Source organism: Perna viridis, chromosome 11 (genome assembly GCF_037379345.1).
Source record: "Perna viridis isolate PV_CMFRI_1.1 ecotype Kerala chromosome 11, ASM3737934v1, whole genome shotgun sequence".
Lineage (NCBI taxonomy): Eukaryota > Metazoa > Mollusca > Bivalvia > Mytilida > Mytilidae > Perna > Perna viridis.
This window is the reverse complement of record NC_142455.1, coordinates 2,462,392-2,481,671: the sequence shown is the minus strand read 5'-3', so window position 1 is coordinate 2,481,671 and position 19,280 is coordinate 2,462,392. Positions and strand designations below refer to the sequence as shown.

The 19,280-nt window shown below is 33.9% G+C and overlaps 2 protein-coding genes across 2 annotated transcripts; one reads left to right on the top strand and one right to left on the bottom strand.

The window, feature by feature from the left end:
• Positions 1 to 636: 636 nt before the first annotated feature.
• On the bottom strand, positions 637 to 3,858 carry LOC148602309 (forkhead box protein D3-A-like). The gene has a single exon (XM_088553230.1). The coding sequence runs from the start codon at positions 3,703 to 3,705 to the stop codon at positions 2,521 to 2,523; it is 1,185 nt and encodes a 394-aa protein (XP_088409356.1). The 5' UTR covers positions 3,706 to 3,858; the 3' UTR covers positions 637 to 2,520.
• Positions 3,859 to 8,854: 4,996 nt separating this feature from the next.
• On the top strand, positions 8,855 to 9,730 carry LOC148602308 (zinc finger MYM-type protein 1-like). Its single transcript, XM_088553272.1, has one exon. It carries the CDS (start codon positions 8,855 to 8,857, stop codon positions 9,728 to 9,730), a length of 876 nt encoding a protein of 291 aa, XP_088409398.1.
• The last annotated feature ends 9,550 nt before the right edge of the window (positions 9,731 to 19,280 follow it).

Here is a 19,280-nt window from a genome sequence, read left to right as displayed (position 1 = left end):
ACGTGTTTCTGACCAGCAGCATCAGAATCAAATATATAGGAAGATCCTAACCTAAAAACTAATTTTACACAAGAAGTACTTAAAACCAAAACTGATATATTGGCTACAATTCAAACCAAATCGTAAACAGAATTTAGCAATTACATGAGTATATGTGTTGCATCCAAAGAAGTACATGCTTAAATAAAATATACAAAACATTGGTTCCTTTATTATTTTTTTTCTTTTGAAGAAAGTTGTGTTAGTATCATCCCAGTATATTTTGTGTACGGTAATATGTGCTTCATCCAACACTACAAGGTCATTCTCGAACGGAACATGCAAAACATCGGTTCCTTATTTTTTCTTCCCGTTGAAGAAAACTTTGTTTGTAGTATAATCCTTGTAAAATACTTTGTGTTCTACTGCGGTATGACAGTAAGGAATAATCGGATGTTCGCTTTCTTCAAATTATGTTTCAAATACATTCTGAGTTGATTAAATACATATTTTTTGTTATGTTATGTTGTTTTGTTTTGTTTTGTTTTGTTTTCGTTTTACAGGGACAAGGGTTGTGGGTGATATAGTATATCAACGGTCGTGCAGTTTGTTCATTGTTTTGTTTCATGTATCAATTTGTAAAGAAAAATTAAAACGTTGCAACGCCAGTGTTTATTTGACATGTATTTCGCCACATCATGTAATATATTACATAAATGCTTACATCATTTTCAAAATACAAACTTTGATTTTTAGAGAATTAAGTCGGATATTTCTGACCCTATAAGAAATACTTCTTTGTAAGGAGTTAATCGGTGCTTTGCTATGAGGGGTTATGAATAAAAACGACTTCTAAAGAGTTGTTGTACAGAGTTGCGAAATTAATCCTCTTTAAATCATAAACAGATAATCCTTACTCTAATCTCAGATCTGTTATGCTATAATTTCTATACAATTAAAGACAATATGTTTATTTAATAACACCTTTAACATTATAATTTCAATCGACGAATTCGCAGTGTGATTCAATTTATTATTAGTGGATTAAATTATTATAATCAAAAATAAATTTAAATCTGATTTCTGTAAACTAATTCAGGTCTTGATTCGTAATTTTCAAAATATTTTCTTAGGACGATTATCGACAATCAAAACTATTTGTTCTTAGTGTATTAAATATACGGAAAAGTTAATAATTTAATCACTCTAAACTGGTGATATTAGATTTGAAACCTCTACAAATATTTTAACTTATCTAAAGGCTTAAATACGTGATTTTTAGTGCATGCTCGAGTAGTACTGAATATTTTCGCGCTGTGAATTACATGTACGAGACAGAAAAAAAGGTGCAGAGATAATACATGTATATACCCCAAACATAAGATTAAAATATAATTAAGATACTTTAAAAGTGCCATAAATACAACGCGAATAGGTATGGTGTATACGTAAAAGAGACAACAACCTCACCGGGGTGAAAAATGTCCGATGTTTTAATAAAGTTTGATATTCAATTTCAATTTAGATATTCACTTTATTAACAATTTTAACCGAGTATTATAAAAGAAAAAATAATTACATGTATTGTGTATTATTTTCTGCATTATTTATTTTTCCACTTTACTACTAGGTACGCACGTGTTTCATATTTTCCCCAGATGTTAAATTTGTGTGTGTGGGGGGGGGGGGGTAGGGGCGGGGCTAAACATCTACACATTTTTTTTAAAGATTAATGTTAGATATTACATGTAAGAAATACAAGTATATATACATTTGTACACTTGATTTAAAAACAATGAATAGCATTAAGAGCTCTGAGAACATGATGGCTTGTTTTAAAATTAATGTATAATCGGAATGTTCAATTTAAATTTTAAAATATTTTTGCTTGAAAGCCAAATATCATGATAGACTCCATACAAAATACATATTTCTTACGCGTGCCGAGTTATTGCAATATTTTTTAAACAACCATTTCTGAAAATGTTAACATAATTATATTGATATATTTCAACTCGAATTTGCTATATATAACATAATAAAAAGAATTTTATGTTATCATTTTGCTTGTTTTTTGATTGCCCTCACGATATCAAACACATAAAATGGATATAAAAGAGGAAATCATTTTTTCAGGATATTTGTGCTTATCTTTTAAAGTATGGGTATACAGATGTACAGACGGACAACCACTGATGCCCAGACAAATAGGGCTACATTTTTTAGAGTTAGAGTGGTGAATCTAATGTTAAAATTTCTTAATTTAGTAAAACATGGCTGGTTTCATTTCACAGCCACAATATAAACAAACAAACAAACAAACAAACAAACCAAACGACATCCTGTTTTACCCTTTATAACAGCAATCAAGAAATGATGACGTGATACATACATGTGTAAATATGAATCCCTGAAAATAAACATTATCTTTGGTCTTTAGTTATAACGAATTTATATGGCAACGGAATGAAAACAAAATAACGTGATAAATAAATTACTTACATGGAAAATAAATAAATAAGTTATTACTTATACGTTTACTTAAACAGGCCAGCCGCTTATTCCATATACTTGTAAATATTTTCTATATTTTTCCATGTCTAATGCGTTCATTTGAGTCAATGCAGCTTGAAGCTGAGTTAAATAGTTTGCATTGTTTATTTTTACAATGTCACCGCCTCCTGCTCGGAAATGGGGTAACACATGCGGATGTGCAACTCCCGACATTGGGGGTCGGAAAGATATTGCTGGGGTGAGCGTCGGTGTCGTTTCCGACTTCTGTGCTTCTGAATTCCCAATTATTTTGTCAATTGAAAAGTCTGCTTTCGATGATGGTGGACTAGTACTTGAAATGCGAGGGGACACTGATAATGCACTCGCTCGATCTCTAGTAGGAAGCGATATTGGTGGAAGTGGAGTCCGTGAAGTAACATCTTGTGGTATTAGTGATGGGTGGGCTGCCATCATAGGCGAAATATATGGATACGTCAAGCCTGAATTTATGACTGACGGATGTGGTGTATGTGGGGCGAAGATTCCGTGGTGGTGATGATGAAAGTATGGAGAGGTACCAAATGCTGTTTGATGTTGCATCAACTCGGCGTTTGGTCTTTTGAAACGCTTCCTTCTTCTAAGAAAACTTCCATTGTCAAACATATCCTCAGATCTAGGATCTAGGGTCCAGTAGTTCCCTTTCCCCGGATTGCCTGGCTCCCGAGGAATTTTTACAAAGCAGTCATTCAACGAAAGGTTATGGCGAATACTGTTTTGCCAGGCAGGAAATTTCTCCCTATAATATGAAAATCTGTTCATTATAAATTCACATATTCCTGACAAAGTAAGTCTCTTTCTTGGTGATTGAAGAATCGCCATGGCTATGAGTGCTATATAGGAATAAGGCGGTTTTACTAAATTTGAGCGTTTTTTATTCCCAAGAACAACATTGCCAGTTTCGCTGGTGTTCTCCTTCAATGTGTCTGTTTCGTTTTCGTCCATAAATTCGGCGTGAATGTCAGAATGTGATTGTTCAAATGAAGAATTTTGTGTTGAGTCATATCCGGAATTATCAGAAGAATCCGGAATATCTTCTATGTCAATATCCTCGTCTTCGCTCTCCGGCCACATATTGCTGTTTTCTGGGCACATATTAATAGGATCTCTATCACCAATATTGTTGCATGTATCTTTTTCAACCAACATTGTGTTTTGAATAAGTCCCGTAGTCATCAATAAGATTTCTTTAATATTTCTCACTATTCAAAGTGTTATTATTTTCCTTCTAAACTTTCATTTTCGGTCCAAGTTTCAGGCGACTAAAGCCAAAGATTGTTATTATGAGTGTGAATAACCCGATATAATGAAGTGTGATTAAGAAGTGGTACCGTTTTATGGGTTTGTAAATAAATTATTATTATCCGTGAAGAAGCACTGTGAACAGTTTAGATTACACGTGGTTTTATGTAAACATATAGGCGGAGTTTGAGAATAAAACTCCGCCCACAAGTCAAGGCGTTCAAGATTATCTGGAATCATTATTTGTTATTGAAATACACAATTGTTGTAAAAATCCTATTAAAATCGATGAAGATTATGAGATTTAAAAATGTGCATTTTACCAGTTTAATCATACAAAAGGCATTTAAAATGTGCACAATTTGTAAGAAAAGATATCTTCTTCAACGAAAACGCACAAGTTCTTAAAATGAGCTGACTTAATATTTAATTAGGCTAGCATGTACACGTATGTGTAAATATCAGCCATGACTTGCACAGCTGAGATTTCTTTTCTTTTATTCATTCATTGTTGACTTATTTTCAAAAAATTGTTTTAAAATACACGTAAATACTACGATCTTTCAAGTTTGCTGTGCCCCAATAAACAGCAGACCTAAATGGGTCAATCTAATGTATATATATATATATATATATATATATATATATATATATATATATATATATATATATATATATATATATATATATATATATATATATATATGAGGTATAAATACCGAAGACAATGATTATTCGTATTAGTGCCGCCCGTGCGAGACCCGACAGGGTAGTCAAGGACGTTAAAAATCCCTTTAGTTAGTTATTCGTATTAGAAAATACATATCCATAGAATCATACAGGCACTACAATGAAAATATATACGGAGGAAGTTTCAAACACAAATTCTCTTCATGGAAAGAAATGATGCAATATGTAAATGAATTTGTAATATGCAATTTAGGCTTTCTTCGTCTGTTGCAAACAGAATAAGTTTGATACATATATATATAATTTGGGTGACGTTATGATAACCTTTGTATACAAAGGTTACCATACAAAGGTTATCATAACGTCACCCAAATCTGGTTGCTAAGTGTTTCTTATTAAATCTTTTAATATGGTTTAGATCAAACACTTTCTAGACAACCATTAACACACAATAATTCAGGGACTTAGGATGGTATTAAGACTATCAGTTTATTGAGAGTCGTAACAAAACTATATTGTACAAGATTTCTAGCATTTAATTTTTCTTTGATTCCTGATTTATTTAAATTAATTTACATTAAACCGAAAATTGCTAAACTCCCTAGATATATTTTATTTGGTTACATGGGAAACGAATTTCTAATGTGACTTTCGCATGGAGTTACTGTCATGATTGTATTTGTAAAATAGATTCAAAATATCTATTTTTTATAAACAATAATAACTTCATGTAATTCGTCTTTGCTTCTATTTTTGTGCATTTTATGCCTTTTGTAATGTTTGTTTTTGGTTGTTCTTTACGGATGGTTGTTCGATGTATTATATACTTGTATGTACAAATACGCTTTTTTCTTTTTCTTTTTTCTTTTTTCTTTTTCTTTTTTTTTTTTTGTTTTTGTTTTCTTTTTTTTTTTGTGAAATTCAAGTGAAATGGGCTTCATATTAAGTTCACACGAAGAGAACATTAAATTCGTGTGACTTTAACATGAAATTCACTTAAAATGATATAATGTGACATTTTCTTGTGACTGAATTTATTTCCTCAATATAAGTGAAAAGAAAGCGAAATAATAGTCGAGTTTCCCAGGGAAATTGTTTCCAAATACTATCAAAATATTTAATTACTGTCAAAGCACTCAGTGGCTCTTGGGCTAGCCTAAAAACTGCATACATGTAAGATACGCCTAAATATGCTTGAGTAATTGCATTTTCAAACATCAAGCCTTTCTCTTTTTCTTTTAATGCGAATACCAGTTTGTAGATTCTACCCGATTATAAGTACTGGGAATCTAAAATAACATCCCATGTAACATTATACAAAGTTCTCAGTATAGTAAAGTATTCATGTATAATATCTCTTCGCGTCCCTAATGTTCACCGGTAAAACTGTGTGTTTGGCTTCCGTAAAATTTGTAAACTGTCAAAGATTTGTTTTTATTTTAAATCAAACAAGAGTTTAAAGAATTTGTTTAACAGTATTATAAGCTATTAAAATATCATTATTTGCGATTATTTTGCCACTATCGCCTTGCTTAAATATGCGTGTTTACGTCCAAACAACGACATCACAAAAACTCTTGGTTGCAAACATCTGAGTCGTACAAACTCTTTAGTTTAGAAACAAGCACACTTTCACATTAGAGGTTTTTACAGACCAAACATACTTCATTGAATTTTAGAATTTTACCACAGAATTTGTCAACAGTTTATAAAACTTCTCCACTATCAGGGTCATGTTGCATTTTTTCGTGACTCCGGATTTACGTTGTTGTTATAGATTTAAAGGGTCGTTCTTGTATAAAAATCAACACCAGATGAAACTGAAATATCGCATTAAAAACTTATTTAAAGATTAATCACTTTCAATGGTAGCATTTATTTATTTATTTATTTAATTTTAGTTTAATTTTTATTTTATTTTATTTTTTTTATTATTATTATTATTTCTATTTTTTTTTCAGACTTAATCGCTACATGTCAACAGTCATTAAGCGCTTTGACTGTAATTATATTTTGTATGCCGGAATCCTAAAATATTTTTTTCTTTTAAACTCGGCGATTAATGTGGATATCCGGATGCCATACCTGAGATCCTCTTATTTTGCTTGTACTCTAAAGTAATAAAAACCATAGTATTGGCGCCTTGGAATGAAAAGAACATAATGTGGCATGTCTTTAACTTGTCTTTTTTTTTCAGAAAATAAATCTACCATAATTTATCAATAAATTCTTTTAGAAAGTTAACGTGTTCATAAAACTTCTTTGTGTCCGTTAATCATTCGCTAGCTATCAGCTACATTCACATAAAATATTTACTCACTACGAATTAACAAAAACAATCTCACAGCCAACTTGTTGCCATTCCAGCAATTTGTGGACTTTGATATTTCATCAACAGAGGAATATTTTGGCGGAAGCTTAATTTACTACTGACTAAAACAACAAGCATGAAATGAAAATTGTGTATTTAGTAAGCACTGCAGATGGATACCATTCCACCGCACGGGCAATTGATTACTTTGGGACCCAAAATAAACAAACTATTAGCTTTTGAGCCCCGTTCATTAACAAATATACTGATTTATATTGGGAAATTTAATATCAACCGTTAATTAATATAACCCGGATGAAGGTTTTATTATTGTATAACTAGACAACACGGATCTTTTCAAGCCAAAACGCAATGGTTGTAAATATTTCCAATTTTTTTTTGGGGGGATGTTGAAAGTTGCTAACACATTATGTTGTTGAACATAAATCCTGTAATAGAATCTGTTAAAATGCCCAAGTCAGTATTAAGTAATATTTTCGGGTTGTTTACAAGTGACATTATCTCCCCGTTTCCCGGCTAGCTTTCAAAATGAAAATGCTCGACTGTTATTTTAAACCGTTGGATCGGAAGGCCAGCGGTTCTCAGGGCTCGGAAGCAGCATCTACAAGTACGAATTCATCGTCTCCTAAAATTAATCCTCCATATCCCGATATAGGGGAATTGACTGATGCCGAAATGTCAAAGCATCAGACGAAAGTTGACTTACTGAAGATGGATTGGGAACCCAACCAGTGTACTAATTTCTCTTTTCCGACCAGGTAAGATATCCCAGTAAAATCAGAGACATGATAAAGGTGGCGTTATGTCTCCGGAAAAATATTGTAAGATCTCACATGACGGCCTCACATAAATTATTTAAATAACTCGTCCAATCTTATTCAGTATGTTTTATATTCAGTGGGGCCCAAACTGAATTGGTCCTGGACTTATGTTAAAAATTAGAACTTGGTCTGTTGCAGCGGAAAATACTCCCATAATCATCATTTTAGGTTCGTCATTTGGATGCACGTCAATATTATTTGAAAAATTAAAAAAAAAAGAATAAGCGTATTTTTCCCTTTAAAACGTTTTACATACATGTATCATTTAAGGACAAATTCAATCACGGGTGGTAAACGTGAATATGGTCTGCATAAATATTTGTGGAGAAAACTATTTGAGACTCCCTCCGCTTGTCATAACTCAACTTGAATTAAATTATGCTCTATATAAAAAGGAAGGATAAGGAGTGAATGTGCGTGTGACAATAACGCAAATATAGTTTATCAAGGAATAGAACTTTTATTCTTGTTCTTTCAACATTGTTGTCTCTTTGGCATACTCCCCATTTCCATTTTTTCTATACTAGATTATACCCCTGCTTCGAAGAAGAGGGGGTATACTGTTTTACCTCTGTCCGTGCGTCCGTCCATGCATCCGTGAGTCTGTGCATCCGTCCGTAACAAAATTTTCGTCGCAGTTTTGTCAGCAACTATATGACGCAGGCGCCTGATATTTTACACATTACTTTCCCCTGTGGTCCCCATATGGTGTATACCGATTTCGTGCCCCTGACTGGTTTACTTTCTGTTTACCGAAGTTGTGAAAGCGGGGGTATCATTAGTGAGCATTAGCTCACAGATTTCTTGTTTATGTATATTTCCGTTAATTGCAAATGCATGTAATCATATGGTCAGATCACAGTTAAATATAAAAGGATATCATTTTAATGATGTATGAGTAGTCTAATGCTGTCGAAAACTCATCTTATTCTCCCCCCAGTCTCAACATTAAATTTTAATTTTAGAGAAACAAAAACAGGCGAGAAGAGGAAGGCACAATCAACATGGTTCAAGGATCATAAATGGTTACGCTATTCAATTTCGGAGGATTCCGTCTATTGTGCACCATGTCTTCTATTCGGGAGATTCGATGAAAAAAAAACATTTATCAAGCCGGTAAATGATTGGAAAAATATATCTACTTATATCACGCGCCATGAAAGAACCGATTCCACTCATTACAAATTCGCGGAACTAGCGGACAATTTTCTGCAGGACCTGAGGTTGTTGAGAAAAAAAAATGCCTTCGATAAGTTCAACTATTTCTACGGGTAGTGAGACTCAAATCAATAAAAACAGGCGTATAATTACAAGAATTATCGAAACTCTCATTTTGTGTGGAAAGCAAAAGATCGACATTAGAGGTCACACAGAGGAGTGTAGTAATGTCATGGCGCTATTGAAGCATGCTGCTGCTGAAGATGAAGTACTCTCCCTTCATTTATCCAACCCGTCAAATCCAAAGGCAAAATACACTTCTCCTGATATCCAGAACGAACTCTTGACTATAATTGGTTCTCAAATTAGAAGTAAAATTGTTTCTGCTTGCAATGGGGGAGATTTTTTCTCTATTCTTGCTGACAAAGCAACTGATACCTCAACCAAAGAACAAGTTTCTATTTGTCTCCGCTTCCTGGAAACTACGGACAGTGCTTTAAATATCAGAGAAGAGTTCATTGGATTTGTACACGCTAGAAGTACACGTGGCAGGGTGCTTGCAACTTTACTTGTGGATAAATTAGACAAGTATGAAGTTGATTGTGTGAAAATGCGTGGCCAGGGATATGACGGCGCGGCCAACATATCCGGCAAGAACGAAGGCGTGCAAGCTCATATTCGTGAGAGATATCCGGAAGCGTCGTACGTTCACTGTAAGAGCCACTCGTTAAATCTAGCCATTGTACATAGTTGTAAAGAAGCCAGTGTCCGCACTATTATGGGAACAGTTCAGGAAATAGCTTTCTGTTTTGACTATTCAGCAAAACGCATGGAGGCATTTTATGGCAAACTTGAAGAGGATGAAGCCACTAAAGACGTATTGGATGGAAGAAGGAAGTTGCGCACACTGTGTGAAACAAGGTGGACAAGTCGGACTGATGCTTTGCACATGTTTTAGTTGCATTTCCCGTTATTGTAAGTGCATTGGAACACCTTCAACAGGACGGTAACACCAAGGCTGGCCCGTTTGTTGCTGCTATCTTGAAATTCGATTTTATTATCGGCTTAATAACAACAGAGCACATATTAAAGAACATTGTACACCTGTCCACTTTTTTGCAAAATGAAAATTGTGATTTGGTGAAAGCCGTCAGAGAGGGTAAAATAGTAATCGACCTGCTATCTGCAGAGAAACTTGACCAGAATGTGTGGGATTCTCTTTTCGATTCCGCTGTTAGGTTGGCAACGAAGTTTGAAATCGATCCAGGCATGCCACGAAGAGCATGTCGACAAATTCATCGTGCCAACCAACCAGCAGACACTCCAAGTCAGTATTGGCAGAGGTCTCTTTACAACCCATTTCTGGATCATTTCATCACTGAACTGAATGGCAGATTGGTAGAAAATAGGGATCGATTTCTAGCCCAAAATCTAATTCCATCTCGTTTGGTTAATTTGGATGTCGAATGTACCCAGAAGCTACATGATACATATAAACATGATGTACCTTTGGACTTCGAGACATTCAGTTCAGAAATGAGTAGATGGAAACGGCGCTGGGATTTGCCTGATGTACAGGAAAAACCAAAGTCACTAAAGATGGCGCTTGAAGCTACAAACAAGGAATTATATCCTTCAGTTTACACGATCTTATCAATTCTGATAACCATGCCAGCAACCACAGCTACCACTGAACGTTCGTTTAGTGCGCTAAGACGCTTGAAAACATACCTCAGATCTACAATGGTAGAAGATCGTTTGTCATCGTTAGCTCTGCTCCATGTACATAGGGATATGGACATTGACGTTGAAAGTGTCATAAGATCATTTGTAGCGGCTAAGAGTCGTTTCATGGACTTTGGTTATTAGTTAGATATTCCCTCAGTTAACCGCTGATATGTTGTCCTTAACAGTTTAATGTTAAAAGTTATTAATCTAGTGTCTAACGTATATATAGGATTATGCATATAGGGTTCACGATATTGACATAGTCAAGTTGCATTATATGATAATGTCCCTGGTCATTTGCAGACCGAAATAAAGGATATGCTTGAAAACGTGTTTAATTTATAACATTATTTTTACCCGAATTTTACCGAAGTGTAATTGAGTTATAGTACATGGTGAATTGGCGGGCGGGCAGGAAAGAACCTAACAGATTTCTCAACAACTTATATTACCGGTATATCAATCGAAGCCACTTCATATTCGGCATGCAGCCTTAGTGCATGGTGATCCCATATGGTGGGATCCATTTTCGGGACTGTCGGTCATTTACTTCCTGTCCAAAGAGCCGACTTATTCATTTATCAGTGTCAAATATTTTTGTAACATATTCTCAGCAACTATCACTAGCAGTCTTCTGATATTTGGTATGCAGCTTTAATTAGGGGTTCCATATGATGGGATCCGTTTTCAGGTATGTCGGTCATACATCAAACACAAAGCTTGTCCCGAATTCCTCCAAATATAAACCTAGATGCATGAAAAAGTGATATTTTTCATAGCCGATTATGTCCAACGTTCATTATGCATGCAAATTTAATGTCAAAATTTTGAGATAAAATACATCCAGAAGAGGCATAAATGATGCTCTAAAACGCTATCTCCGCGGGGGTGGGGGGTGGGGGGATTCGCCCCCTCCTGGACCCCCGGCGGTAATTTTGCCTACACTTCAATTTGGCCTCAGCTACGCGCCTGCTGTCAGTTTCAATCACTGCTAGACAAAATAATGACCGGTAGGATAAACCACAGTCCGACACAAAGTGTCTCCACCAATGCTACGAAAAATACAACAATGGTAAAACGCGTTGCATCAGTCATTTGTTTTCAATCTAAACAATATTAAATATTTAATTATGATAGACATTTTGGCTATATCATCACTTTTTTGGTTGAGTTAGTCAAAAGATTCCATGTCGACGATTTTTTTGTTTGAGAGAGTAATCAATGGAACCAAGATTATAGCTGTAATCAAAAGAATGCAATCCAGGGACAAAGACCAGACATGGAAAACACGCATACACAACAAAAACATGAAGTAACTAAATCATACACACAAAGTAACAAAAGCAAATGAGTAACTCGGACTCCACTAAAAACCGGGAGCATGGACCAGGTGCACCGGTAGGGTAAGCGTCCTCTGCTTTTCTAGAAACACCCTCCGAGTTGCTCATAAAAAGTCGGGGTAGACAAACGAGGAAGGGAAAACTATGACCCATTGGATAAATCAGTTTTCATTGTGCAGATGGATACACCATAACGATCCACGAGTTCATGATGACGATCATAAAACTTCTGTAGTGATGACTTCAATCTTGTAGCAACATAATCCTGTTCCAGAAGTCTATTTGTTAAAGTTCTAGCGCGATACAAAAAGTCTGCGTAGTTTCGGCAAGCTATGGCATAACGTATGAGTTGTGATATGAATATCCCATACGCAGGTGCTGAAGGGATGTTACCATAGATGAAAGGAAAGTTGACAAAAAAAAAATGTCGACACTTTTTTTTGTGTTGAAGTAGACATAAGACAGAATATGTTAACATTAACGTCCAATAACGTTGGATTAGACATTTAATGCCTTGGTCAGTACTAGAATTGCTTTGATGTTGAATAAGGTACACTACAACGCAATTTTGTGTTGAGTTCTACAAATTATGTTTTAATGAACATTTTTAGTGCTGGTATAGTCAAAATATGACCGAGTAAAACAGTATACAAAATAAGCGTGCAATGAATAAGAATCAGGCAGTTGGATTAAACAAGATATTGATAAGACACTATTACCACGATAAGTAAATTTTTCTGAGTTACAATATCATTGAAACATGCTGCAAATAAACATTCTAGGGCAGATTCCATACATCTTCAGTGAAGCCGAAGGCAAAAAGTGATAATTGTACTTCCTAACTGTCAGATTGGTGATGTTTTTACAAGTACATTGTAGCACGTTGCTGATTTTTCACATTTTGACTGTCTCTTACAAAGACTTGTACTAAATAAAGGAGGAATGCACAATGAGATGGTATAGTTCAAATATCAACTCTTCCGGCAAGTACAAAGTACTAGTTCTTTTTTTCAGATGATCATTATAGGACTGAGCATATGCAATTGAAATTTTCAAGTAGAGACATTAATTATAGATTCTATGTATTTCTCTTACAATGGAAAATACATGTAACTGACACCATCTGTTAAGACAAATAGTTTAGAGATAAAAGTAGAAACGAGGAATGTGAACACAACAACATGAGTGTGACAAAAGACAACAAAGTCAATCTATGAGCCTAAAAATAATGGTGAGAAATCACATACACCGGGAGTCTGCCGCCCGCTGACAACTGTTATACCATTTCTGAGATGGACATCCCACATTACATAAAACATCACAAGTATAAGAAACTTATCAAAATCACCAAGATTATTATTATTATTATTGGTTTTTTTTTTGGTTCGATGATATTTTGTTGCTTGAAATCTTTTTGAAGTACATGTATTACCCGTGCGCGATTATTTAGTGCTCACTTCGCTTATTGAGATTTTATGGTAGATCACTATATATGGCCATCTGTCTTGTTGAGATTAATTCTAAAGGTATGTTCGGTATACTTCTAGTTTTTTTTTACTAAAACGTATGAAAAATGCTTACACATCAAAGTTGCAATTACAGTGTAATTGCACTAAATATAATTCTTTACTTTTAAGTATACAGGGGCCAACCGTGGAAGGTTCGGACAAATCCGCCCTGTCTCATGCAGAATGCAAATTTCTTTGCTTCATAAGATAAAATTGTTTACACACAATTGCACTTTTTAACCAAATCTACATTCAGCCATCATGTTAGGTATAATTGAATTTTATATCTTAAATTGATTTGTTTCCTTTATGTCTGTCCAATTTTTGTATTAGCAGTGATACAGACGGACGGATGTGATATAAATATGAAGAAATAGTTCAGATACAAGTCGAATAACATACTTTCAGTGCATACTGGGTCTAGCTATTGATGCAAAATCACAATGTGCTCAACAAAGCTCATACATATTTAATATTCATATAGAATATTTAAGTGGTATTCTGTGTAAGAATCAGGCAATGGGCGGCACATCATTTTTCTCAATTAGATATTTTTTTTCCTGAAATATATTCAATACATATACTTAACATCCGACAAGCTATTTAAATTCACCATGAAGCATCAGTGACATAGATATGTTTTTACTGGTTATAAAGAGAAAATGTGCGGGAAAATTTTCTTGCTATTTTCCATATTCCTTTCTACAAAATTTGACCTATCGATATCTTAAAAAGACAAACTTTACGAACACTTTGATGTTTATTTCTGGAGGTTATATGGTATAAATACTTCGATAATGAAACAAAATCTCAGCGGTTTTTTTTCTTCATTTGCCACACCATATAAACATTTTGCCTGATTCTTAGACAAAGAAGTACTTCCAAAAATTCAAACGTCCAATATGATCATAGCGCAAATTAATATACTACATTGTAGATGGTTTATCATTGCGCTTTTCATTGTTTGTTGTATGTAATTAAAACTCTATTTAATTATGTAATTATCGGAGAGGGCTTTTGTAACTTGTGTCTAATTCATTTGCTGAATTTTCGCAACATAATATGTTTTATCTAAACCAAGTTCTTTGTTCTGTAAACGTTTAAATATAACAGCATGAAATATAGATCTAAAACTTTGTACCAAACAAAAAAAATATTTGAAACAATATTCAAAGTTCGCCATAAATATTGTAGATCGTTCAAAGCAATGCACACGCAGAAAGCGACTTGTGCTTCATATAACGTTTCAATGAACCAGACAGAAACCATTTGTCGAACGGGGGCGAACAATTTCTCTTTCATGTAACAATTAAGATAGTAAATGTTTGTTTATAATTCCAGACAATTAGCTGCTTTAATTTACACTGTTATGGCCTATTACTACGACAGTAAACACTAACCAATCAAATCTCGATTTCACGCCTCGTTTCCAAGTACGGCTTCCTGTTAATCGCGCAACCATAACAACGCGCATGTCTTCTTTGTTAGTAATTTATTTTTACTGTCACTTTACTCTTTAATCATCAAACGTGAAAATCACAGCAAAAGATCAAAGACTTTGGAACTATAAATGCAATTATGAATCATTATTTGTATATTCCTGCTTATCAGTTTTTGTTTCGTTAAAAGGACAAATATTTCTTAAGAATTTATCAGTTTTTCCATTACATATTTTAAACTTAAAATAAACTGCAATTACAAGCAAAGCTATTGAATATGTAACGTTAATATTTTATTGAGCTTGCTCCTCATCTCTAAGATATGTGTATTCCCCAGCAATCTCGTTGCAAATGCGAATGGGCGGGGGGGGGGTTTCGACAATGCATATTAATGATATTTTTATTATTATATAGATAGCAGTGTTTTATCCATTGTTTCGCACTTCATAAGTCTGTGTGGTTGTTCCTAGGGTTATTGACTCAAACCAGATGTTTGGACGATTAGCCTGTAGAGGCTCCCTGTCCTCGAATGTGTGGATGATGATGATGGGGTTTTTTACGGTCTTGACTATCCTGACGGACCTCGCACAACCGCCCCTTACGGTGGTTTTGTTACTAGATGCCTGATAATTGTTAGAGGTAGCGGCACCCAGCCTTCGAGATACTTGACCGAAGATTGCAGTCAAAGTATGTCCTACTAGCGGTTGGGCGGCTCTGTTGACACTCTGGCCTACTCCCAGACCCCACGTGGATCCTAGAGCGTTTCCCCACTCTGTTTGGGAATACGTCAACGTGAAGAGTGAAGGAATGTGTGGACGAGCAGCCACTACCTTTATAGGTAAATCATACTACAACCACATGTAAATTATGACGTAACATTTCAGTGATGAATTCAAGAGGTTTTGATATTTAGAACCCCGATTCTGGTAAAAAATCAAATTCTGTGCAAAAAAGTAAGCAAAATAATTATCATATAGTAGCCCAGGACCCTCCTTTTATTGTAATCCGGACCGGAACTCTTTTTTTCTGGGCCCATCTCTGAATTGTATGAACATATTAGCATAATTTATTGTTTCGTTGATAAGAAAACTCATATTTGAGCGTGGGCAAAAGTTGTAGTACACCCGAGATACCAAAAAGGATTTCTAACAGTAATTTATCAATATACTCTTTGCTTTCTTGTATGTTTTTTTGTTTTATTTTATGCTGTGATTTGTGTTTTGTATGTTTTGTTTTGTTTTGTTTTTTTGTATGTGTGTCTCTTAGATAGTTGTTGTTGTTGGTTATATTGTTTCCCTATATTCGAGTAATATCAAAATATATAAAAATGAAATTAGAAAGAAAAAGCTGTATAATGATCAAGGATCATATGTATCAGTCTTTCTGCCTCTTTTTTTGTTCTTTACGGGAATTAGGAACTCCCACGTTACACCGGAGAAAAAGAAGAAGAAAAACAAGGCAATCAAACGTTTGATCTTTGAATCTTTATTTTAGTTTTCACAGAGGTTTAATATTCTACAGATCCGAAAACAATATTTAGAGTCGTTAAATAAACTTACCACGTGGTATCGGTTGAATCTTACTTGTTTCATGCTTACACAGCAGGGCTGAATAAACAAATTCGTGAGGAAGATGATTGCTAATTGGAATTTTGTAATGATTTGTCTAAAAACATATTCTAACCTTTGGTAACTAAATCTCATGCTTAGGGTCAAAATCTTCAAATAAATATTTATTCAGAAGTGTAAAGAAGCTCTTCGGTTTAAAAACAAGAAGAGAGTGTATTGATATTTAAAAGAAATATTTTCGAGTTTGAAATAATGACTGTTTTGATGATTAAAAATTCATAGAAGTTCAGTGAGTAAAAGTGATAGTGTCCAGTTTCATGCCTTGCATATGAAAACAAACAAACAAACAAAAATAAACAAACGAACGAACATACAAATAAAATTTAAATGCAAATTTTGAAAGAAGGAAGTTTAAACATTCTAAGTTGTAACCCCTGCGTCACTATTTTAGTTTTGAAACAAAATATCAGAGTTACAATTTTTTCTCCTTGAATTTTTTTTCTTGAATTTGTCGTAGTTCATGTTTTACATGTAGTTTAGATAATTAACGTATATTCATCTTTCAAAAGTTTTCACGTGCGCGGATGCGAAACTTGTTCTATGCGAGAAGCTGTTTCTGTCTATCTAAGTATCGCTGGTTCAGTTAACACAGCAGTGCGATCGTCTGCTAAAACGCGCCAAATTCCTCAGTGGAAATGCATGATTTATAATGACTAACTTTCCGTCCTTGGTTTGAACTTCAATTAAGCTTTGTCGAGCTTTTATGCACAGCCCATAACAAAAAGAGCACAAATATTTTATTTGTAGATCTTCCAAAGGTTAGAACTGGTTCAGGTAGAAATAATTGTTTCTTTATCCTATGAGCCATTTTGTCTGATGTGCGCATGTGTAACTCAACACCTCCGTTTTGTTTCTTTGACAAAAAGTTGCGTGTTTGTTTGTGGCGGTAAATGCTGTCAACAGATTTTCATTACAGCAGACGACTGATTTTCAAGCCTTTTCGCGATTACTGGTCGTTAATATATCATGCTGTCAGACGAATAAGTAGTTTTAATGACGAACAGTCGAAAAATGGGATGATATTACAGCGAAAATAGCAGTTTATAGACCAATGAACGAAATCCGTTTTTTTTTCTAGATTTACAAATTTGGGTTTAACGGTAAGCAAGTAAACACAAAATTTTTAATAGCATATATGAGAAAGTGTTTTTAAGATTCTGTTACTGCACATTTAGAATGAATTGCATGAAATTACATTTAATAACCGTTCTTGTATTTCTCAAATTCGAAATACCTTTTTTTGGTCTAGCATAAAATCGTAAACCAGTTTCCAGCATGTGCAAATTCGGCATGTTTCTATAACCTCAAATTTGATTTTTTAGCAGAACAGTACGATTTTTATGTTCTACAATTCCAGTTCTGTCGCATTTTTCAACATCTCTAGTTAAGGTAGATCATACCTAATTCTTTTAGTATTCCTAATTTTTCTCAAATATAACATTGAACGAACATACTGTAAAATTCAAGAAAACGCTTAATTTCGAGATAATTGAGCTTAAATATAGCAGATTTATTATAGAGTTAGAAGGAAATTTACAATAAAAAAAAACTGCGTATTATATAAAATTTCTCTGAATATAAAAAGCAAGTGTCTGGCATTATTTTATACTTCAAAAATAAAATTTTAGGTCACGAAACTTTTTTTCTTAAAATGATTAAAAAACTAAAATTCCCTATATATAGTTTCCCGCCAATTATGTCCCCTTGAAAGAGGGTTTTCTAACATTAATGTTTGTAATTTTATCATATGAACACATGTAGGTATTCGCAAAAAAAAATCTTTCTGAATAATTTGAAGACATTTTTTTTGCCTCATTTCAAACACTTTTTTTTAATTTGCTCATTTGAAAATACATACCTCTGTATAATTGTTCAAGATGACAGAAAAGAATGCTCCGTGTAATAGGTTTTATCTTCCTTAGTTTAAACATGTTTACTTAGTAATTTGCAAATTATAACATCATGTCAAAACAATAGAATAAAATGAACCATAGGAAATTAATTACAGGGTTCAGAAACAAGATTTTTATATCAATCCGACTCCTGAAATCACGAAATAATAATTATATCATTGATAAATATAGTATAGCTCAAGAAAGAAGCTATAGTGCTCTAGTGCTCATAACGTGCATATGGTGAGTTAAAAGGTTGATATTTAATGCTCTGAGTATTTACCCAGGTCATAAGCAATTTTCAAAATTATTCAAAGGAAGTAATTGTGTAATTTTGGTTGTTAACTTGAAGCGTTTGCTCTGTATCAAAAATTTTTTAACCTTAGTAAATATTTCAACGTTATACTCATCCGACATCTCATCTGGTCCAAATGGGAGAAGATTTGAAGTCAGTAATGTACGGGAAATTTGCTGCCAAAAGTTTTACACTATAACCAGTCAATACATAGCAGATCCAAGACAATGAACAAAGGAAGAATTGTTTTTAGGGCGTAACAAATCTATTTGAACAGTTCCACTGATTATTTTAAGAAATCATGACTCAGCCCCTGCCCGACTTTCAACCAGACCCATTCTAAAGAAACATTAATGAACCAAAGTTTCAATATTTGGTAGATACTGCAGGATAAACAAAATTTCTAACAAGGTTTTAAGGCCTCTGGGAACTCAGTATATACTTGAAGGTTTAAACTTTTCGATTTTCGTTTTAAGAAACAGATATGAAACAACCAAAATTTATCCGTCCAATTCTGTGTATTTTTGTCTTCCTGAGCAAATAAGCCAAAAGCACTCGATCAGTTCCGCTTAATTTACAAGACATTGAATGTAAATAATTATAACCACAGAAAAACAGCTGTTTAAGCGTCATGGTTTGTTAGGAACACACATCAGACACTGTGTTCAAATAATTAAT

Coding starts and splice junctions, on each gene's coding strand:
- LOC148602309 (XM_088553230.1), bottom strand. CDS start 3,705: ATGACTACGGGACTTATTCAAAACACAATGTTGGTTGAAAAAGATACA.
- LOC148602308 (XM_088553272.1), top strand. CDS start 8,855: ATGCCTTCGATAAGTTCAACTATTTCTACGGGTAGTGAGACTCAAATC.